Genomic DNA, 24680 nt, shown 5'->3' on the forward strand with positions numbered 1-24680 from the left:
GGACTATCCTGCGTTGCAACCTTTCATCAATTTTTCTCTTCTGTCCACGACCAGGGAGATTCGCTACAGTGCCATGGGTTGCAAACTTCTTGATAATGTTGCGCACTATGGACAAAGGCAAATCTAGATCTCTGGAGTTGGACATGTAACCTTGAGATTGTTGATATTTGTCCACAATTTTGGTTCTCAAGTCCTCAGACAGTTCACTTCTCCTCTTTCTGTTGTCCATGCTTAGCGTGGCACACACAGACACACAATGCAAAGACTAAGTGAACTTCTCTCCTTTTTATCTGCTTTCAGGTGTGATTTTTATATTGCCCACAGCTGTTACTTGCCCCAGGTGAGTTTAAAGGAGCATCGCATGCTTGAAACAATCTTGTTTACCCACAATTTTGAAAGGGTGCCAATAATTTTGTCCGGCCCATTTTTGGAGTGTTGTTTGACATTATGTCCAATTTGCTTTTTTTCCTCCCTTTTTTGTTGTGTTCCAATACACACAAAGGGAATAAACCTGTGTATAGCAAAACATGTGTTCCTGCAATACTTTTCTGTGAGAAATACTTGGGGTGCCAACAATTTCGGCCATGACTGTATACATATAATAATAATAAACCTTTATTGTCAAAGTACAACATGTACATTGAGATTAGCTGAGCCTCACCCTGTGCTCTCTCCCCCCAACACACAGTGACAACAAACCCTCCATCCTACCACACCATGTGAACCAACTACACCACACACTGGCCTCCCATGTCAATTCTGCATAAGTTCACAGAGATTATGTCCCATTTAAAAGCCTAACCGCCCACAGATAAAAGCTATTTTTCAGCCTGTTGTTACGGCTGGCTATATTCCTATATCTCCTACCGGATGGTAGGAGAGTAAAGAGATACTGTCCAGGGTGTGAGTGAGTCAGCCCTGAGAATCTTCCTCACTCTTCCAAGGTAACGAGCCCTGGTGATGTCATCCAGTGGTATCAGGGAACAGCCCACAATGTCTTGTGCTGTGCTCACTACCCTCTGTAATACTTTCCTGTCCGTGGCTGTCAGACCAGCATACCAAACCACAATACGAGAGGACGCTCTCTATAGTAGACCGGTAAAAGAGGGTCATTAGCCGTTGTTCTACCCTGTTCTTCCGCAAGACCCTAAGAAAGTAAAGCCTCTGTTGGGCCTTTCTAGCCACCTGGGTTGTGTTAACTTTCCAGGTCAGATCTTCACAGAGGTAGACTCCCAGAAATTTAAAGGAGGAAACTCTCTCTACACAGTCCTCCCTGATGTAAAGTGGGGCAGGTTCCTCCTTTTTTCTCCGGAAGTCTAACACCATCTCTTTCATCTTGCCAATGTTTAGGTGCAAGTTGTTGTTACTACACCATATGGATAGTTTTTGTACCTCCGCCCTATATGCTGTCTCATCCCCATATATATATGTTTTCTGAGGTTTTCGCGGGTGTTTGTATGTAGATCTTTGGCTAGATTTTGTAGAGGTGAGCCTATGGAGCTGACTATGGGTCTGAGTGGGGTTCCTGATTACCAACTTAATCCGAAGAGAGACACCCACAAAAATCCAAGACAGAGAACAAGAAAATGGCAAAGCCCTCCTCCCATACTTTAAAGGGATCACAGACAGAACCAGCAAGATCCTCCACAAACACAACATCCAAATAGCATTCTGCACAGACAGAAAAATATCCACCATCCTAAGAAACCCCAAAGACATAATTGGGTTAGAAAACCAAGGAGTATATGAAATCCCATGCACCACCTGGACCACCACATACATCGGACAGACCAACAGAAGAATAAGTGCACGCATTGAAGAGCACAGGAACGCACTCAGAAAGGGAGAACAAACTTCATCCCTGTTCCAACACTTTAAAGCCACTGGACACGAAATTGATTTTAAAAAAACCAGAACTATCGCCAAAATTGAACATTTTAACAACAGAATAATCAGAGAAGCCATCGAGATAGAAAAACGCCCCCACGGCATGAACAAATGAGATGATACCTCTCGCCTACCAGCCATTGGGAAACCCGCCTTGATTGACAGATGAGTCCCAACCACCAAGAATGATACCAGACCCAAACTCATGATAACATCACATGACATCACCACCACATAACCAATCAAAAAGCAAATCCGAACCCACAATAACGACACACAACTACAAAACAGAAACCTAACTACAGCTGCAACATTAGCCACTTTAAACCCCTCCAAACCACACAATAAGCAAACTGACACCCACTACAAAAACATGGCACCACCACAAACACGGAGCTGAACAAAAGCAGCACAACTCACCACTTCAGGTCTAAGGCTGGCAGCTGAGACCAGCCCATCCACTCAAAACACATCCCCACCCAATCAGAACACAGCTAAGCCCCCACCCAATCAGAGCACACCTCCACCCACAGAACACACCCCCTCTGGCAGTTTAAAAAAGAAGAAAAAACAGCCACTATCACACACTTCTCCCAGAAGAACGAAGCTGAAGTCACCAGCCTGAGGATGACGGATGAGATTTCGTCGAAACGTTGCCCTGATTCCTCCAAGTCTACGTGGGAAAAAACCCGAATGACCAAAGATCTACACACACACACACACACACACACACACACAGAGAGAGAGAGAGAGAGAGAGAGAGAGAGACAGACATACATACATACATACATACATACATACATACATACATGAAAGGTAAAGGTAAAGGTTCCCCCGCACATGCGTGCTAGTCGTTTCCGACTCTAGGGGCCGGTGCTCATCTCCGTTTCAAAGCCGAAGAGCCAGCGCTTGTCCGAGGACGTCTCCGTGGTCATGTGGCCGGCATGACTAGACGCCAAAGGCGCACGGAACACTGTTACCTTCCCACCGTAGTGGTCCCTATTTTTCTACTTGCATTTTTACGTGCTTTCGAACTGCTAGGTTGGCAGAAATACATACATACATACATACATACATACATACATACATATATATATATATCAAGGGAACAGAAGATAAGACGTCCTACTATTAAATACAGTACATTGTGTTGTTTAAGTGTTCCCTTTATTTTTTTGAGCAGTACAGGGAGTGCAGAATTATTAGGCAAGTTGTATTTTTGAGGATTAATTTTATTATTGAACAACAACCATGTTCTCAATGAACCCAAAAAACTCATTAATATCAAAGCTGAATATTTTTGGAAGTAGTTTTTAGTTTGTTTTTAGTTATAGCTATTTTAGGGGGATATCTGTGTGTGCAGGTGACTATTACTGTGCATAATTATTAGGCAACTTAACAAAAAACAAATATATACCCATTTCAATTATTTATTTTTACCAGTGAAACCAATATAACATCTCAACATTCACAAATATACATTTCTGACATTCAAAAACATAACAAAAACAAATCAGTGACCAATATAGCCACCTTTCTTTGCAAGGACACTCAAAAGCCTGCCATCCATGGATTCTGTCAGTGTTTTGATCTGTTCACCATCAACATTGCGTGCAGCAGCAACCACAGCCTCCCAGACACTGTTCAGAGAGGTGTACTGTTTTCCCTCCTTGTAAATCTCACATTTGATGATGGACCACAGGTTCTCAATGGGGTTCAGATCAGGTGAACAAGGAGGCCATGTCATTAGATTTCCTTCTTTTATACCCTTTCTTGCCAGCCACGCTGTGGAGTACTTGGACGCGTGTGATGGAGCATTGTCCTGCATGAAAATCATGTTTTTCTTGAAGGATGCAGACTTCTTCCTGTACCACTGCTTGAAGAAGGTGTCTTCCAGAAACTGGCAGTAGGACTGGGAGTTGAGCTTGACTCCATCCTCAACCCGAAAAGGCCCCACAAGCTCATCTTTGATGATACCAGCCCAAAGCAGTACTCCACCTCCACCTTGCTGGCGTCTGAGTCGGACTGGAGCTCTCTGCCCTTTACCAATCCAGCCACGGGCCCATCCATCTGGCCCATCAAGACTCACTCTCATTTCATCAGTCCATAAAACCTTAGAAAAATCAGTCTTGAGATATTTCTTGGCCCAGTCTTGACGTTTCAGCTTGTGTGTCTTGTTCAGTGGTGGTCGTCTTTCAGCCTTTCTTACCTTGGCCATGTCTCTGAGTATTGCACACCTTGTGCTTTTGGGCACTCCAGTGATGTTGCAGCTCTGAAATATGGCCAAACTGGTGGCAAGTGGCATCTTGGCAGCTGCACGCTTGACTTTTCTCAGTTCATGGGCAGTTATTTTGCGCCTTGGTTTCTCCACACGCTTCTTGCGACCCTGTTGACTATTTTGAATGAAACGCTTGATTGTTCGATGATCACGCTTCAGAAGCTTTCCAATTTTAAGAGTGCTGCATCCCTCTGCAAGATATCTCACTATTTTTGACTTTTCTGAGCCTGTCAAGTCCTTCTTTTGACCCATTTTGCCAAAGGAAAGGAAGTTGCCTAATAATTATGCACACCTGATACAGGGTGTTGATGTCATTAGACCACACCCCTTCTCATTACAGAGATGCACATCACCTAATATGCTTAATTGGTAGTAGGCTTTCGAGCCTATACAGCTTGGAGTAAGACAACATGCATAAAGAGGATGATGTGGTCAAAATACTCATTTGCCTAATAATTCTGCACTCCCTGTATATATATATATATCTTATCTAGAAGCACATCCATAAGACAGACTTTTCAATCCTTGTGTTAGCAAAAAGTTTTATAAAAGTTTACCAAAATTTCATAAAAACATGCCTTATTTTGATCTTAATAAGCCAACTTTATATTCTTTCCTTTTACCAAGACAATCTAAATCTTTAATTCATTCAAATATTATCTTAGGATTTGATATCTCTTCAATTCTTCTTTGTCCCATTGCATAGGCTTCTTTGGGCTTAACAATAAAAAGACATCATCCAGGTCATTCTCTTGGTTTATCATTTGTACTTCCCCTTAATTTTTAAAACTTCAGCCAGTTTCTCCAAGCGATTCTCTTGGTTTGTCACTTGTATATCTAATTTAAATAATTTCTGTCTTGCAATCCATACTTTTTAAAATCCAGTATTTCTGATTCTACTATTTCCGCATCAAGTACAATTTGTTTCACGTCATCCTTCATCTTTTAAATATAGTTTATTCATAAAAGTAGGTACCGGCTTCTAGTTTCTGGCCTCATTTTTTTTAAAGATATGTTTTAATACTTCAAATATTATAGTGTTTTGTGTCATTTTGTAAATCCCAATTCCAATCAAAGCCAAAGACACTTTTTCTTCTTTTTGACTGGAATTCTTAGTCCTTCTAGTATCTAATTTAAATAATATGGTCTCAAATTTTTATAAGCAGTTACAATAATTCTGATTCCCACAAAAGCAGCCTATTTACTGGAGATTTTAAAGAAAAGATTGTACAGGTCCCATGCTTGTCCAGAGGGTTCGACGAGAAGACCTCCAAGGATCCTTCCAACTCTGTTGTTATCCTATAGTAGATTTCTGAAAATTTCAGATTTTTCAATCATTTATAACTTTTTTGCTTCAAAATCTTATTTAACTTTTTCTGGACTTGTGGGGATGAAATGGCAAACTGAAGACAATTCCACAAAAAGCAGATTGATGATTAGAGCAGAATGAAAGGCTGGCAAATAGACCGGCTTGTTGTAATGTCTCTCTGGACAAACGAGAGGACTTGAGATTGCCCACAAGTGTACCACTCCACACTGCTCCTCATAAAAGTGCAAGAGAGCTGTCTCTGGCAGATTTAGAGTTCTGAGAGAAAAGGGAATAGCCATTTTTTTCAACCAGGATTGGTAGATTCAAAAAGACACTGGGTTTACATATAAGTAGTCCTCAATGTGCGACTCCAAAATTTCTGTTGCTAAGTGTTGTTAAATGAGTTTTGCCCCATTTACATCAATTGTTAAGTGAATCACTGCAGTTAAGTTAGTAATATGGTTGTTAAGTGAATCTAGCTTTCCCATTAACTTTGCTTGTCAGAAGTTTACAAAAGGTGATCACGCATGACACCACAATCGCCTTAAATATCAGACAGTTGCCAAGAATCTGAATTTTGATCATATGACCATGAGGTATTGCAATGATTATAACTATGAAAAATAATCATAAGTCACTTTTTTCAGTGCTGTTGTAACTTTGAATGGTCAGTAAATGAACGTGTCAACTCTACAATGAACCTGGCTGCAGTCAACTTGGTTGTTCTAACTTGCCACATGAGTGGGGGCGGAGTAACTCTGGTAGTCTAAACAATATTATGTCCTATGGGAACCAAGATCATTCTTTCACTTGGAAGGCGTTTGGTTAGAAAGCCCACCAAACTGCTCTGTTGGGTAGCGTAGTTTACCTAGCACTGGGGTGGAACTTTTACTTAGTAATAGTGAAATTATTTGGAGGGAATTTCAGACTTGGTTTCACCTTTGATCATGCCGATATTTTGTATCCAATAAACATGTTCTTTGAGGAAGCTTCAAGCCTCAGAGTTCTGATTTATTTGGTTTCATCTATTGGAACCTTGACAGAACTATTGTAAGTTGAGGATTACCTCCAATTACTTTTGTGGAATCTTTGGTGCTTTGAGTTTGGCTCAGAGATTGGCTATGATGTTACCTAGCTGAGCCAATTTCTAAGCCAATCTCAGAGCACCAAAGACTCCACAAAAGGAAATACAGGTAGTCCTTGACTTACGACTTTTTTCTTGCAGACATTTTATTACCCAACTAGGTAACACTGATGATGTTACCTAGTTGAGTAATGAAATATCTGCAAGAAACCAACTAAGCTCAGAGAGCACCAAGGATCTATAGTTCAATCTTCAATATTTACTTCTATTGATACTTCCTTTTCCAACCATTTTTGGAAATTGCTTATTGCTTATTCGGGAAAGGGCGGTATACAAATCCAATTAAATAAATAAATAAAATAACAGCAGTTAATAATTTTCAATTATTATGAACTTTGGATCAATAGGTTTTATAGCACTGGGTGGATTTTCTTCAATCTTAGTGAAAGACATTTTAAATACAAGTTTAAAGACTTGTTTAAAAGGTAATAAACAGCAAAAGAATGACTATAACGTTGATTTTGGAAAGTTAAAAGCAGATCAAGAGTCCATTGAAATAAGATTTTGAAATTAATTATAAGAATCCTTCTTGTAGGAACATGCTTTTGTTTTCAATTCTCTAAAAAAATGGCAGGATGGAACTTTGAAAGTTGGACACTCTGGGAAACCAGAAAGAACTAAAGATTAGTATTAACTAATCAAGTGTTGGTATTTAATTGAAAGGAAAATCAACTTTGTTCATGAACTATGTTTAAATTTAAATTATTTACATGTCTCCATTTGACAACTTACCTCACTGCTGAGGGCTGTGAATTTACAGAGAGAAATTATGAGGTTGTCAAAAACATCACTGAGGCCGTGATGAGCAGAGATCATGGCACATTTTCTGAAAGATAAATCATAATGCTGTAAGAGAAATCACATAGCAAATATTTCCAAAATGATTCACTAGATTTTTCACATTATATTTCTGCAGTGCAAACAGATATGTATCAAACTGTAGTTATTCTAATCAAGCTGGTTTGGTTTCAAATGATACATGTGCATTAATGATGGGCAAACAGATATAGTTTAATTGTGGATTAAGCACAATAATCATTGCAGTGATAAAAATAAGATATTCAGAAATACAACTCTGCCAGCCACAAACACTCAATTTTCATTCTTGCATATTTATTCATATCTGTGTGTTTATTGGAGGCAAATATTGTGTCATCATCATCACCACCACCACCACCTTTTGCGCAAAGTGCATAGGACAACAAGTTTCTTCCAATGAATCCTATCTACAGCATCTATCCATTTGATGTTCATTGTCTGTAAGTCATTTTTAAACATTTGATGCCAAGTTTGCATTGCCTACCCCATCTCCATTTTCCATGAGGCGGCTCCCATCATACGGTGTTTTTCAGGTATCAATGTTCTGGCAAATGAAGAATATGGCCAGCTACGCACATTCAGTGCTCTGTCACAATGGCCTGTTCTCTCTATGAACCTTGATGTTGCCCTAATGTTGACAACAGCCTGTTTAAACAGGCACTGTTGACAACGGCCTGTTTAAAATCTGAATGCCCAGACTGATGCACACAAACATGGCACAGAACAGGGCTACATGGTTCAACTATAGAAATGAAAGATAATGGTGAACACCTCATTTTATTCTGTGGTATGAACAATCTATATATTGGGAACACCTATTATGAACATAAGCGCATTCTCAGGGCAACATGGCACTCTCCTGAGAGTTTTACAAGTAATAAAATCAACTATGTATGTGTTTGTAGGCAGCGGTACTCGGCATTGCTTGATGTATGCACCTACCAGGGTCAAATATGAACTTCGTGTCACTCCTACTCAGGTTAAAGAAAAATACAACAATGCTAAACAATATACCCTTTTGCAGTCAATAAATTGAAGTATGCTGCAGTTGCTGTCCAGTTCCAATTTACAGTGACCAACAGTTTTCAATAACTACTGCAAGACAGCATAGACATCAAAAACCAATGGACACATTTTAAACAGGCCATTGTTAAAAACTGTATGTCTTTATGGAAAATATCAGCATGCTTTTCTTAACAACCAAGGTTTTTGGTCAAAATAAGGATATGGTACATAAAATAATTTTGTAGACTGTGAAGGAGAGTTACCTGAAACCAGAAATAGTCTTCTGGATTACTGTTTCATCTAAGCTTTTGTCAAAAACATAGGAAAGAGCTGCAACAGTAGGTCCCCAGGTCATGGCAAAGAGTTCATGATCATAGCTGCCAGATGGAATATGCAGAAAGACTCCTTCTTCAGTGGCTCCACGGTGCAACAACACACTCCATACATAGTTTTCTTTTACTAAACCTGTCTGCTCATCGGGCATCACAATCTCTTCATTTCTATCAGAGATGAATACAAAACATTAAATGATCAATTGTTAAGGTGCACAGTAGCAAACATGCTAGCAGTTTTTAAAATTTTATTTTTATACCCCCTTTTTCATATGTAATTTCAAGTGGCAAATATATCTATATTCTTATTTCTTCTTATTTTCCCCACAAAACAACCCTGTGAGGTTAAGTTGGGTTGAGAAACTGTGAATAGCCCAAAGTCACCCTGACAGTTTTTCATACCTAAGGCAGGACTAGAACTCACTGTCTACTGGCTGCTAGCTAGTCCTTTACCCACCACATCAAATTGGTTTTTTTAAAAAAATCAGATTACTCTGATAATTCTCTCCTTCCAAGGATTAATTTAAACTTACTTGATAGCATAATATATATCTTCTAACATGTCTTGGTCAAAATCTTTGCCACCATTTACTCCTTTCAGATTCTTTCGGAATTCCTGTAATTAGCAATGAAAGTACAGCATTACTTTCTGATAAATTCTGAATTCTGCAAATAAGCTTTATTGTGATATATTTTGAATACTTTATTATGAAATTCAGAAGCAACACATATCTTTGGAAGATTTTGAGATTAATTTCTAAGCTATGCAATTCAAAGAAAAAAAGCATATAAAAACAGGATCCTCTGAAAATGGCGCTCTGGGCAGATGTGGTAAGTTTTCTTTTCCCTGCTGACAACAGCTGATTTTGCTACCTTAGCTGGCTCTTTGATGGCAAAATGTTCCCTAGATTGAAACTCCAAATGACTCAGATGAAGGGCCGGAGAGTTAGCTCTCCACCATTTCCTATCAGTTGTTCAAATTTTTAAGTGTGCCTCCAAATTTGAATTTCTTTTGTTTTGTTTTTGCTTTACATTTTAAGAGTTAAACATCTGGTGGAATTGCTGAACTATCCTTACTCCCCTACTCTTTGCTGGATTATAAAAATAAATTTTTTATTCTTTATTACTGAATTTTTTTCTGGAACAATAAAACACTTTTTTATTGCAAGGAAGTCAATGGCAGAAAGATTTTTTCCTACATAGTGAAAATAATCTGATTTACAATGGACTCCTACAGTAAGGAATTTGTTTTACCACTTTTTATAAAAACTTTATTTTACTATATTCTATTTTAAAATATTTCCCTGGTCCTTTTATTGAAAAAAATAGGAACAAGAAAGCTGAGGGTGAAAATATAATCTTGATAAAGTTCAAGACACCGGAAAAAAAATTAAAATATTCAGGTAAGCAGATCCTATGAAGAAGAAATATCTCACCTCTAATGTCATAGGCACATTCTGCTTGCGAACATTATGATTGTGCTGGTCAGTGTTCAGCATGATAACTGCATAGGCTAGAGCAAAACAGGCATCACCATTAGCAAATGGAGTCCCATTTGATTTCTGAAAAGAGAATGAGAATGGAAAGCAGATCCAATATAATGTAACTACAGTATTAAATATAACTAAAAGGAAAATGACACGAATTTAAGCCATCCCCCTCTAAAAATAAAGAGTAAATAGAAAATTGTTTATAAATCCAAATAGGACAACAAACTCCTATGCATTGCTCAGATTTCCTGCCTAGGTTTGCCATTCTAGAATTGCCAATTCCTAATAAAATCCATTTGGAAAGTATTCCCTCCTACTGATAGTAATACAGAAGTTTAAAAATAAAATAATTCTTTAAACCCGGACTTCCGGTTTGCCAAGCCAGCTGACACGGACGTCTGTAGGATGGCTCTCGTCTTCCATATCCAGTTTTTGCATCGCTGGGGGGTCGTAAAAGGGCCGAAGAGCCACCTTGGAAGGGCGACCAGAAGGGGCTTTTGCAGAAATGCGGGGGAGCTGCAAGCCCCCCATTAGTGCCTGCATTCCCTTCGTACCAGCAGACGAAAGACTGGCCATAGTAATATGGCCAGTTACTAGGCTGCAGACAGCTGAAGTCAAATTTACCATCAGGCAATATTAAAGCAGCGTGGAAGAGACGGGGGTAAGATTCCTCTCTTAATCTTCTTTTCACCTAAATAAGCTGCTAAGTACCTTCCCCCCTGTGGAGAGGGAGGGGGGAATTCAGCCCTCCCTTCAAATAAGTGGCGAGTAAGCTCAGGGTTTTTTTTTTTAAAAAAGGTTGAAAAAAGAAACGGACTAAAAGAAAAGAACTTTCAAAGTACTTGGGGGACACCCAGTGGCTAAACCTGAAATTGCAATCTGACTTTCTCTTTTAAAAAAATCAAGAAAATATTTAAGAAAAACAAGATAAGATTAACATTGAACACCAGATGTGAAACTCCACCATGGAAGTTTCAAAAACAAATCTATGCTATATGGGAAATATCTTACCAAACTTATCAGTTCCTTTCTACAGCTGGCAATGAAATAAGAGCTTTTGGAAAAGAATTAGAAAGCATCTCGAAGAAACAAACTCAAACTGTGACTACAATTAACATTTTATCGGGACAGAACTTAACAGAACAAATTGAACAGTCAAATACATTGGCAGACGAATTAAATATTCAACAAATACAGACTTTTGAAGATCATAATGGGAAACAGATGGAAAAAAATTTATTCAGTCCAGGACAATTATATCAAGAGGTGAAAATAATGAGAAGATTTGGTGATGTTAACAGAGTCCTCAATTCTTCAAAAATGGAGACTGGAGGGCTACTTCAGTATGATATAATAACACAAGAATACTTTGATGACCCTGAAGCAAAGAAGCAAAAAATGACATGGCAAAGGAAGAAAGCAAGAATAAGATTGAATAATTATGGATGTTCTTAAGAGGCCTGAAATAGATAATACCAAAATAGACAAGATTGTACTTGGATTACGAGGGATTTTTTTGATGAGTAGATAAAAATGCTAATTTTAAAAAAATAAAACACAGAGGTATGAATACTAACATTGAAATATTGAGCTCTTTAAATGACATGGATTAAGATGTATATATGTTAAGAATGATAGAATGTAACCAATATACTTGGATGTAGTGACATGAAAGGATGTATTAAATGTTGAAACGGAAGAAATTTTGGTTAATTTTTAATATGTGGAAACTATAAATGAGAAATAAGAATATTATATTGTCCTCCTCCTCTTTCTCCTCCTTGCAATTGGTATCCCAATGACTACCATTTTAATATTGTACTACTAACATTGATATGGAAATGAGATAAATAAGAAGGGTATTTACATTACTAGGTATTGGAGAAAATTGTGTAAAGGGAAAAGAGGTTATTTAGCAATATGAAGATGAGAAATTTTAAATGTTTAATTTTAATATCAATGTAAAATTAAAGCTGGAAAAATATATAAGGTGTTTGATGTTTTAAAGATGGAATGTTAAAATATAAAATATACTAAAGTATTGATAAATATAAGAAAACTATTAAATGACTGATGGATAGCAATGAGAAGTATGTTAATTTAGAAATAATTTGTATTAAAGGAAACAAGAGAGAGAAAGTATTGGTTACAACAATTTGGAGATTTGTAATAATATGTATTTGTCTGAAATGGAATTATTGTAACCTAGACACCACGCCTTCTTAAATGAACAATGCAAAGAAATAGAAGAAAACAATAGAATAGGAGGGATCAGAGATCTTTTCAAGAAAATTGGAGAGATGAAAGGAACGTTTCATGCAAAAATGGGCATGATAAAGGACCAAAATAGCAGGGACCTAACAGATGCAGAAGAGATTAAGCAGTTACACAGAAGAACTATACAAGAATTAGCTTAACGTCCCTGATAATCACAATGAGGTGGTCACTGACCTCGAGCCAGACATCCTAGAATGTGAAGTGAAGTGGGCCTTAGAAAAGCTGAGCAACAACAAAGCTAGTGGAGGTGACAGTATTCCAGCTGAGCTATTCAAAATCTTAAAAGACGATGCAGTAAAAGTGCTACACTCAATTTGCCAGCAAATTAGGAAAACTCAACAGTGGCCACAGGATTGGAAAAGATCAGTTTACATTACAATTCCAAAGAAAGGCAGTGCCAAAGAATGTTCAAACTATCGCACCATTGCACTCATTTCTCATGCTAGTAAAGTTATGCTTAAAATTCTACAAGCTAGACTACAGCAGTATGTGGATCGAGAACTACCAGAAGTACAGGCAGGATTTCGAAGAGGCAGAGGAACTAGAGATCAAATTGCTAATATACGCTGGGTCATGGAGAAAGCTAGAGAGTTCCAGAAAAACATCTACTTCTGCTTCATTGACTATGCTAAAGCCTTTGATTGTGTGGATCATAACAAACTCTGGCAAGTCCTTAAAGAGATGGGCATACCAGACCATCTTATTTGTCTCTTGAGAAATCTATATGCAGGCCAAGAAGCAACAGTGAGAACTGGACACGGAACCACTGATTGGTTCAAAATTGGGAAAGGAGTCTGGCAAGGCTGTATACTGTCGCCTTGCCTATTTAACTTATATGCAGAGCACATCATGAGAAAGGCAGGGCTAGATGAATCAAAAGTTGGAATTAAGATTACCAGAAGAAACATCAACAACCTAAGATATGCAGATGATACCACTCTAATGGCAGAAAGTGAAGAAGAACTAAAGAGCCTCTTGTTGCGAGTGAAGAAGGAGAGTGCAAAACTTGGGTTGAAACTAAACATTAAGAAAACCAAGATCATGGCATCTGGCCCTCTCAATTCCTGGCAAATAGATGGGGAAGAAATGGAGGTAGTGACAGATTTTATTTTCCTGGGCTCCAAGATCACTGCAGATGGGGACTGTAGCCAAGAAATTAAAAGACGCTTGCTCCTTGGGAGGAAAGCCATGGCAAATCTAGACAGCACACTAAAAAGCAGAGACATTACCCTGTCAACAAAAGTGCGTATAGTCAAGGCTATGGTCTTCCCAGTTGCAATGTATGGCAGTGAAAGCTGGACCATAAGAAAGGCTGAGCGCCAAAGAATTGAAGCCTTTGAACTATGGTGCTGGAGAAGACTCCTGCGAGTTCCTTGGACTGCAAGGCGATCAAACCGGTCAGTCCTAGAGGAGATCAACCCTGACTGCTCTTTAGAAGGCCAGTGTTCTGTACCAGCCTGCTACCGGCCCTGCAGAAAAGGCAGGGACAACCCCTTTACAAACGGCAAGAGGCTGGAATTACGCCTGCCAAATTTATTATTTATTTATTTATTTATTTAATTATATTTATATACCGCCCTATTCCCTGAGGACTCAGGGCGGTTTACAGGGAATTAAAAATCCAAAATACAAAAATTAAGAACCAAATTAAAAAAAAATTAAATTAACCCTGTAGTCAGTTAAAAAAAGAACCCCAAATTAAAAATTCCTCCTCAGTCTGGGCCCGAGAGCTCGAAGAGCCAGGTCTTCAGGCCCCGGCGGAATGATCGGAGGTCGGGGGCAGTCCTCAGCTCCACCGGCAGCTGGTTCCAGAGGGCAGGCGCTCCCACCGAGAAGGCCCTATCCCTGGGTGTCACCCGCCGGCAATCTCTCAATCTCTCTACAAAAACAAACAAGACACGAACCAAGAAACAGGAGCTTTAAGAAACACGAACTATCCAAGCGGTTGCCTTCAGCAAACCAGCCCTCCGCACACATTCCCCTTATATAGAGTTCAGAGCGTGGCTTCTCTCTGCCTCCTTCCGAGAAGCCCCATTGCCTTCCTCTGTTTACTCCTAATTGACTGCCTCCTGCGTCGGGCGTCCTTGAACAGGGCCAGCTGTGGGTCATCTTCATCCATGCTGTCAGGCTCACACAGCTGGGTCTCCATGGTGACCAAGTGGGAGGGGCCTGGCTGAGGGCTCTCATTAGCAAGATCTTCAACCCCCTCAGCAAGGTCTTCAACACCCCCCTCCTCCTCCTCTGAGTCGTCCGACCCAACTGCCGAACCCACAGGCTGACCCTGAATCACAACAGCCAGATCCTGAAGCTAAAACTCAAATACTTTGGCCACCTAATGAGAAGGAAGGACTCACTGGAGAAGAGCTTAATGCTGGGAAAGATTGAGGGCAATAGAAGAAGGGGACGACAGAGAATGAGGTGGCTGGATGGAGTCACTGAAGCAGTAGGCATGAGCCTAGATGGAGTCCAGAAGATGGTAGAGGACAGGAAGGCCTGGAGGAACATTGTCCATAGGGTCGCGATGGGTCGGACACGACTTCGCAACTAACAACAACAACAACAGACACCACGTTGCTTTTTAAAGATACTATTGTAATATTGGAAAACTAATAATAATAACAAAAAATTCTTTAAACCCATTCCTATCCTATGTTTCCTGGAGGAGAAGAGTGGGGAATGTATTGCTTCCTATATTTACTTTGTTTATTGCTCTGTATAACCCTTTTACTATTTGTTTATTGCTCTTTGATCTGTATAAACCTTCTACTATTGTTTATTGCTCTTTGATCTGTATAAACTTTTATTACCATTGTATCCACTGACAGATAGAGACTGGTGGAGCAGTGGGCTAATGCCTCCTTAAGTAACACCAGCTGCCTGCAATTAGTGCAGGTTCGAGTCCCACCAGGCTTAAGGTTGACTCAGCCTTCCATCCTTCCGAGGTAGGTAAAATGAGGACCCAGATTGTTGGGGGCAATAAGCTGACTTTGTAATAATGCCGCTAGGGTGTGTGTGTGAAAGCCCTAATAAGCAGGCATATACATAGAATGAAGGCTACTGCTAAGCTTGTAAGCCGCCCTGAGTCTTCGGAGAAGGGCGGGATATAAATGGAATTAAAATTAAATTAAAATTAAATTAATGTACTTAGCAAAACAAATGTAAATCAAAAGGGGGAGGGGTGATGTATTCTGGTTAGGCGCCCTGGACAAGAATGTAACCTTTGAGGCCCTTTCAAATGGGCTGAAAGGGAGGGAAGAGGGGGAGCCGTCACAATAGGAATGTATATAATGCTATGGATTTGAAAATTTGGATGTGGTCTCTGTTTTTAGATACTTATATTTTCTGCAGAAATAAACTCTTTTCTTACCAATCTAATTTTGTTAGTGTTTTAAACACATTTCTAACAATACCCTAAAATACTAGATGCTGTCATACAAAATAAAAAGGTGGTTCAACAAAGTATTAGTTTAAGGGTGTGCATTTTCATGCTACCACGTTTTTGTAATTTTTATTGTTGTTATTTTTCCCCTTAAAAGATCTGAGATTGTTTTTCAATTGAATTGAACAGCTTATATGTTATATTAAAGATGGAAATAATTCTGAAGTGAATTATCTTGGTTTGATTTTTTTACATCTCAAAAACCTGGCATTTTAACAGGGGTACATAGAGTTTTTTATATATTTTATATTCTATGTACATGTGGACTACCATAGGCCATGCTCCAAAAAAAGAACAGGGCAAAGACAAACATTCAATTAGTATTTATTTATTAAAATTAATAATTATCTATAAAATAATGTAACCTTTTGTAAAATTAATAGTTTCACATCCATAGTACACATTCTCACAAAAACCATTCTCTTGAGTACAATTTAAGAGAATGTAGAAGTTCAAGTTCAGCAAATTTAAGTTATTTAGAATTCTATTCAGTCCATAGGTTGCTATTATATTGAGGATAGATCCATTTAGCCAAAATTACAATTTGAAATTGAAACTTGGGAAAAACCTGTTTTTTCCCCCAGTTTGTAACCAAGAAATTGGATGATAGTCATGTGTACTAAGATGCAAGGATAAAGGAATATATTTAGGTTTGCAGCAATTTTCTTCTAAGTTCAATTATGTTCTTACTTCCAGGTATATAGAGAGAAAACTTCCAGTCTCATCCAGCTCTCATTGCTTTCAATGTTTGCTGCAGACAACCTCATATTTATGTTTCTTGTACATTTGTTTACTTTCAACAATACTTTCCTATCTTATTTCAGAGAATATAACATTTTGACACACACACACACATCCTGACTCCATACACACTTGATTTGCGGGAAGAAAAATTTAGTCTAACTTTTGAGTAAATATCATACCCAATCCCAATTCATACCATTTTTAGCATATGAATGTTGTTCCAGTTTCTCCTGTATATTATTTCTACTTCATCTTACCACTTACCATCTTGCTGTCAGTTTTGGATATTTTTCAAATAATTTTTTTTAACTTATAGTCTAGTTTGTTTGATTTTTGTTGTGCTTTGATAATAAATCATAGTTCACATATGAATTCAGCCACTGCCAAAACTTCCTTCCCCACAAATAAATAAATATAACCTGACCAAAATCAGTCATTTTTCTCCACAATGATGAAAACTTCTTTCCAATTCAATTACTTAATATATTATTTAAGAAAAAAGATATAGGGCAATTCAAAACATACATGCCAATGTTCTGTAAAGGCTTCCAATAACCTATGAATCACAGGAGCTTCGCCTGGCAAACGAAAGGCTTCTAGGTAGAATCGTAAAGCTTCATCAAGTCGCAAACCTTGGAAATGGAAAGTCCTGAAAACACAAAATCAAGACAACCATGTAGAACAAAAGAACTATCAGGCAGATCTACATCACAAAATTATTACAGATAGCTTTTGACTTATAACTGGTTGTTTATCAACCGTTGGTGGTCTCAATGGGCTCTGAAAGATACTTTATGACCTTTTGGGCACCAGGGACCGGTTCCGTGGAAAGGGGTTTTTCCATGGACCGGAGGGGGTGTGGTTTTGTGTGCTGCTTGCATCCTGCGGATGGGGCTTTGCTTGTTTGTGCAGCCCAGTTGCTGGCATACCGCAGCCCAGTACTGGTCCACGGACCGAGGGTTGGGGACCCCTGCTGTAAAGCATTTCTGGCTGTCACAAAACACTGTGTCCGGGGATGAGGGGGGGGTGGGGTGATGTTTGGTCAAATGACATTTCAGATGTGTGGCAACCTGTTAACATTTACCACTGGCTGCCAAGTGCCCTACAATCATGTGATCACTATTTGAAATATTTTGCACTGACTTCCCCAGAAAGTCAATAGGAAAGCTGGCAGGGAAGGTTGCAAGTGAAAGAGATGTTGGATTTGAGATCCGTTCCCTCAGTGTTGCAAGGGATGGGAAAAATTCTCATGTGCACTGAAGGAATGGTGCTCAAATCTGGCAAAACTCTCACTGTTCTCGTAATCGTTCATCCTGATGGGGGCAGGGAGAGAGCCCAGGGATCCTGGATATGGGGGGATGTTATTGCCTGGGAGGCCTATGCTGACTCTCCAGTACTACACTTAAGGATCCATATGTCTATTTAACAATCACAAGTGGGAGAGCCAGAATTACAATCATTGAGCAAAGCAGTCACATGGCATCTCACTTCAACAATCAAGATTCTGGATCCAATTGTTGTCATAAGTGAAATGCTGAACCTGTAATTCTAAGCATATGTTTTATTTTCTGACATTTATTTTCAATTATTTGGAGAACTATGGCCTACTTTCAGAGAATGGTGTAACATGACAATAAAAAGTCTATTGAGAATACCGCTAAACTTCTCCAGAGAGTCCTTTGTCCATGTTAACACTTAGCCAGTTTGGTAAGTTCTCATCAAAATCTGTATTTTTAGCACAAGAGGCGACAAACAGGTCAGTTTATAAAATGATCTCTCACACACCAATTCTGTCAAAGATGATTAGGAAATACAGAGTTCCACACAATGAAAATGGCAAGTCTACTAATTTTTAGGCCCTGGTTCAAAGAATTCCAAAAACACTGTAAGGCAAATCTGGCAGCCTCTTAAACCAGTTTTTTAAATCAAATTATGGATTTTAGCCTGAAACCTGCAACAAATAATGCTGAAATAACATCCACCTTACATCAATTAAAATTTTACCTTACAAACATATTAATTATAATGAGACAATGAACTGAATTTGGTTTGAGGGACAGGTTCCTGGGTATTACTATCCCCAACAAGCAGGGGCAAGAGAAGGAAACTCTATCTTTCAATATAATTTATATTAATTCAAGAAAAGGTGAGCAATGACATCCATCTCTTCCAGCTGCAGGAAACAAAGCCCAGGCTCAGACCACTGTTTCAGTCCTGCTGATAATACAAAGTCATTCTCTCTCAGCTCTTGTAAAAAAAACAAGAAAAAAAGTCAATGTCAGCCATCCCAACTAGAAGAGTTAGAAAAGACAGACTCTCATGTCAGCGTAAGAGTACTTTACTAAAGCCAAGTGGTTATATAGAGAAGTGAAGCCGGATCTGAGCTTTTCACACCCAAAGTATGAGATTAACTATTCCCTTCTCCCCACTAGAGATGAGAAGGCCTGGGGGGAAAAAACTGGAAAAATTAGGAAAAAAAGTTTCTTTTCTGGGGGTTTTTTCAGAAAAATTGAAAAAAAGGAACATGGAGTATGTTCTTTTACAATGATAATATATCTCTGGCATGGTATTCGAACTATATAACATGAAGACCTTAATGAAAAATTTCTGAGACTTTTTCTAAAGTCTTAAATTATTGCAAGTTCTCTCAGCTGAATACAAGCAAATCCTGGAATACAATTCAAGTAACTACTTCTCAATGCAGTTCTCAAACAAGAAAAATGCATTTGTGCCACTAGGGGGCACTGCAGGGAAAAGACTCCAGTTTAGTTTGCTTGTATGCCTCAGGCCTTCTACAGTTGAGTAATTGTTGGTATACAGTAGATGATAGTTTCTATCCTTCTCTCAGTCTTAGCTGACCAGTAAAGAAGGTAAATTTGTCTGACAAATTAGTTCCTCTTTTGTAACCCTTAAATTATTCCTATTAATGTTCTCCACCATCATAACATAATGTTTACCCATAGTCTGGTCAGTAAATTGGTTTTTCTTTTCTTTTTTCTTCTCAGTAAAATGGTGAGACCAACATCTAGAGTTTGGAAACATTTCCACAGTGCAATTTCTGCAGAGAGCAAACCTGCGATCTGCAAATATTGTGAAAAGAAATATTCTTTTCCAAATGCTACAAGAATGACAAAACACATCCTTGCATGCCAGAGGTGCCCTAAAGACATTAAAAAATGTTTTATGGAATTAAATGATGAGGACCAGAATGAAAGTGCAAGTAACTTTTCCTTCCAGAGTTCTAATTCCAGAAACACTCTGCTATTTCTGGAGCATCACAAAGTGTTTCTTCACCAGCAGCATGTTCAAGTAAGGAAGTGTTGCAAAACATTGCCTCACAAAAATACACAATACCTTCACTTATAGATAAAATGACACTTGAAAATCAGAAGAAAATTGATCATGTGCACAAGAGCAATATATGCTTCTGGATCAGCATTGTCAATAACTGAAAATGCATATTGGCAGGAAGCTTTTAAATTAATATGACAATCATAGCATTCGCCAAGCAGACATTCCTTGAGCCAGCCTCTTTTGGAATCAGAATATGACCATATGATGTAATCTGTACAAGGAAAAATCAGTGAAACAGTGTCTTGTGGTACTTACAGATGGATGGACAAATGTTCAGGGAGAAAGAATCATCAACCTTGTGATAACCTCAACCAGTCTTTTATACAAGCATTGAAACTGGAGAGAACAGACATAGTGCAGAGTGTATCAGCAGTGAAATATGTGCAGTTTTAGAGAAAATTGAGAGTGGCAAAGTACTTGCTTTATTAATTGACAATGCAAGTAATATGAAAGCTCCATGGGAAATTCATAATGGACAAGTATCCACATATTACTGCAATAGGATGTGCATCTCATGGACTAAATTTACTTCTTAGTGACTTCATGAAACTGAACACCCTTCAAAGGATTTATAGAAAAGCTAAAGAAGTTATCAAATATGTAAGCTACTCATGTTGTCAACACAGTCTTCAAGAAGAAGTAAGAAGAAAAAATGTACAGAATAAAATAGCGACACTGAAACTCTGTAGTATAACACATTGGGGTGAAGTGGTGATCTCCTTTGAAAGTTTACTAAAAAAAAAACAAAGAAGCTCTTCAAGCAACAGTAATAAGTGAGGATCTCAACATTCCCAGAAATATAAGGAACACTGTACTTTTGGTTCAGCTGCAGATTTTAAGACCAATTTTTTTCAGCAATCTGTGCATCTGAATCAGACATTGCACTTTTGTCAGAAATTCCTAACCACATGGCTGTGATAAAAACATGTTTTTTTTAAACTCTAAGTGCTCAACTGCTGAAAAAAGTAAAGTGAAAGATTTTATTAAGAAACGGGAAGAATTTTGTTGCCATCAAATACATGCTGTTGCAAATCTACTGGATCTAAGATTCAAAGGCAGTGGTGTGAATGATGAGAATATAGCTGCTGCATTTGACTGGATTACGAAACAAGCTGCACACTTAGAACTTGATGTTGGAAAAGTATTTTAAAAGGTTGCAGAATATAGAACATCTTCAAGGATTTGCATCTTGCATCTTGCTTACTGCAGATTCCTGCATCTTCTGCTGCATGTGAAAGAATCTGGTCTATGTTTGGTAATATTAATACCAAATCAAGAAATAAACTGACCTGTGAAAGGGTAGAAAAGCTTGTTCAATCCACGCAAACCTAATGTTTTTAGAAGTCCATGAAAAAATGACAAACAGAAAATGATAGCAGTAGTTCAGAAAATGAGATAGAATAAACTGCATGTATATGTTGTGTCTTCTGTTTCTTTTTTTCAAAAGCACCACTCAAAAGGTAAACCCTCTATGGAGCTTTAATACTGAGGTAGACCTTAACTTTATTTGCTATTGGTGCTAAGGGCAAATCTGATTATTTTTTATGTTGATGGTTTCTTGCTTTTTTTGTTGCTTTTGAGGGAAAGGGGGGTGGTTACCCGTTTTATTGCAAGCCTAATACACTGCATTTCACACAATTTGTAAAACTATTCCACACTGAATTTTTTAAAAAATTTTTCCAAAATTTCTATTTTTTTCCAGAAAAAAACAAGAGGAAAAAATGTTTTTTTCCTCATGGCTTCAAAATTTCCAATTTTACATTTTTACGTCCCCACCTTCCCCCTGATTATTATTAACTGTCCAATTATATTTAAACAATTTTTTTGAGAACAGTCCCTGACTTAAGCTGGATAGTTAGGGTTGCATTCCATAGTGTGACCTTGGAACAGCTGGCAGCTCTCAGGAATGGCACGGGATGGATTTATAAATCCTTAGTAAGACCACACCTGGAATATTGCATCCAGTTTTGGTCACCACATTACAAAAAAGATGTTGAGACTTTGGAAAAAGTGCAAAGAAGAGCAACTAAGATGATTAGGGCCTGGAGACAAAAACATATGAAGAATGACTGCCAAGATTTGGGTATAGCCAGTCTAGAGAAAAGAAGGATTAGGGGTGACATAATAGTACTCCAGTATTTGAGGGGCTGCCACAAAGAAGAGGAGGTCAACTTATTTTCCAAAGACAAGAAACAATGGATGGAAACTAATCAGGGAGAGAAGCAACCTGGAATTAAGGAGAAACTTTTTATCAATGAGTACAATTAACCAGTGGAATGGCTTGTCTTCTGATGTTGTAGGTAAGTGCAGACATATGCACTTTCGATGACATGGCCGACACCTGACATGCCCAGAGAATCTCCTCTCTCTGGGATGTCATTTTTCCAACTTAAATACCTAAGGAGCAGGCTTTCCTCTTATTTATGACTCTACTGGGTTAGGCAGAGTTCTAGAATCATCCCACAAGATCCTCTGTACAGCAACGGTCTGCAAGTAGTTTCAGAAGCTGTACTTTCAAGAAATCAGTGAGTCGAAGCTGAGGAGGGTAGTGCTGCATTCATTGTTGGATAAAACAGCCATTTTTGGGATTTATTTTTCAAATGGACAATAACTCATGCCTTTCATTGCTTAACCAATTTATGAGACCTATCTTTATTAGCTAAAAAAGGCTCTCTTTAGTCACAGCCTGTTATTCCTTTTTGAACCTCTGCACTATATTTGAGACTTCTTTATTGTTATATGACAAGGAAGAGGGTTGCTGGAGGCAGCTAACATAAAGGAGTGAGGAGTATTTTTTTCTTTTTAAATTTGATGGAGAAACATAAGGATAAAAGTTGTGGTTTTATTTTACTATTTTTATAATAATCTGTAGCCCTGGTTTGCTCTGTTGTTGGTGGTTGAAATTTCTGATTTTCATGAAATTTGGCCAGAAAAAGGAATAAACAAAAATACATTACAATGGATACTTGGGAAAAGATATGGGTCAGAAATGTAAAATTTACTCAGGCTCAAAATTTAAGAGAGAATTTTTATAAAATGTTTTATAGATGGCATTTAGATCCTAAAAAATTAGCAAGTATGTATCCGAACTGCCAGCCTAAATGTTGGAGGTGTGGTTGTGAGGATGCAACGTATTATCATATATGGTGCACTTGTAAAAAAGTCAAAGATTTTTGGGTTAAAATTTGGTGGAACATGCAGAAGATATTTAAGAAAAAGATAAGGTTTTCTCCACAGTTATTTCTGTTGGGTATCATTACAGATTGTACTGTCATAGATACTAAATTGATGTTGAATTTAATTATGGCAGCAAGATTTTTAGTAGCGCAATATTGGAAGAAGGAGGAACTGCCTACTATAGAAGACTGGACTTTGAAAATTTCAAACCTGGCGGAAATGGCAAAGATTTCAGCATATTTGAAAGAACAATCGCAAGAGATACATTGTGGAATGGAGAAGATGGATCGAATATATTCAGAATAAATATGGGACTAAAAAGTTTCATTTAGCATTTGAATAAGTATAGTTTTATATGATGTATTATTAGTTATTCATTATTTGTTAGTAATTTAATACGTTGCATCCTCACAGACCATTGTTCAGGCTTTGAGAATTTCCTGATCCTTTCTACACGATTGCTGACGTAGAAATAAAAACGTTTTGTTTGGTTGTATATTTAACCCAAAACAACTTTGCTGTCTGTGTAAAATTTAATGTCATGTATGTGAATGTCCAGCTCACACAATATAAAGTCTGCAATCTCTACAGCCAATAGAGCCCTGCAAAGTTCAAGCCTAGGGATTGTGTGCTCAGGCTTGGGTGCCAACTTGGCTTTGCCAAACAAAAACCCTACGTGGGTCCGGTTTATAAAGTCTTTTACCTTGAGGTAGGCAACAGCTGCTATGGTTTCAGTGGATGCGTCTTGACAAAATGTGAATTTCCCTGGTCTGACTTGCTGTAAGGGAGACTGGAGTGTAGCAGTTTGGTATGTCAATTCCATCTAAGGCATGTAGAGATTGTTTCCAGGACTGCCATTTTGGGAGCTTGTCTCTTGGTAGTGGTGCGTCCCAGTCTTTAGTAGAGTCTGAAAGCTGTCGTAGTAAGGATTTACCTTGTATAGTGATGGGAGCCACAAAGCCGAGTGGATCATATAGGTTATTCACTACTGACAAAACACCACATTTGGTGAATGGTTTATCAACAGAACTGACATGAAAGCCAAAGGTGTCCTTTGATAGGTTCCACCTTAGGCCCAAACTTCTCTGTTCGGGGGACATGTCCACTCCCAGATTAAGGTCTTTAAATCCTTTGGCATAATCACTGGGCTGGAAGGCTTTCATAACTGCAGCACTGTTTGAGGCAAATTTGTGGACTCTTTAAGATTAGCTTCAGAAAGCATCTTTTGTGTCCTTTGGAGCAGGTCTACGGCTTCTTCGTCTGTAGGTAAGGATTTGAGTCTGTCATCTACATAGAAGTCCCTCTCGACGAAATGACGGGCGTCTGCACCACAGTCCTTCTCACCTTCAAGACCAGTCCTACGCAGACCATATGTTGCAACAGCAGGTGAGGGACTGTTTCCAAAGATGTGTACTTTCATGCGGT

At 38.4% G+C, this 24680-nt stretch overlaps 1 protein-coding gene across 5 annotated transcripts in view; it reads right to left on the reverse strand.

Moving 5' to 3' along the window:
- GBF1 (golgi brefeldin A resistant guanine nucleotide exchange factor 1) overlaps window positions 1-24680 on the reverse strand; it is a 343732-nt gene that overhangs the window by 111704 nt on the left and 207348 nt on the right. For all 5 annotated transcript variants that reach the window (XM_083364149.1, XM_083364148.1, XM_083364146.1 and 2 more), the window contains exons 19-23: window positions 17250-17373; window positions 10211-10336; window positions 9308-9390; window positions 8706-8942; window positions 7351-7444 (exon numbers count right to left, since the gene is read on the reverse strand). In XM_083364149.1, the coding sequence (XP_083220275.1) occupies window positions 7351-7444; window positions 8706-8942; window positions 9308-9390; window positions 10211-10336; window positions 17250-17373 (664 nt within the window). The remainder of the gene's footprint in view (window positions 1-7350; window positions 7445-8705; window positions 8943-9307; window positions 9391-10210; window positions 10337-17249; window positions 17374-24680) is intronic.

This window comes from Vipera ursinii (genome assembly GCF_947247035.1).
Source record: "Vipera ursinii genome assembly, chromosome: 5".
Taxonomy (NCBI): Eukaryota; Metazoa; Chordata; class Lepidosauria; order Squamata; family Viperidae; genus Vipera; species Vipera ursinii.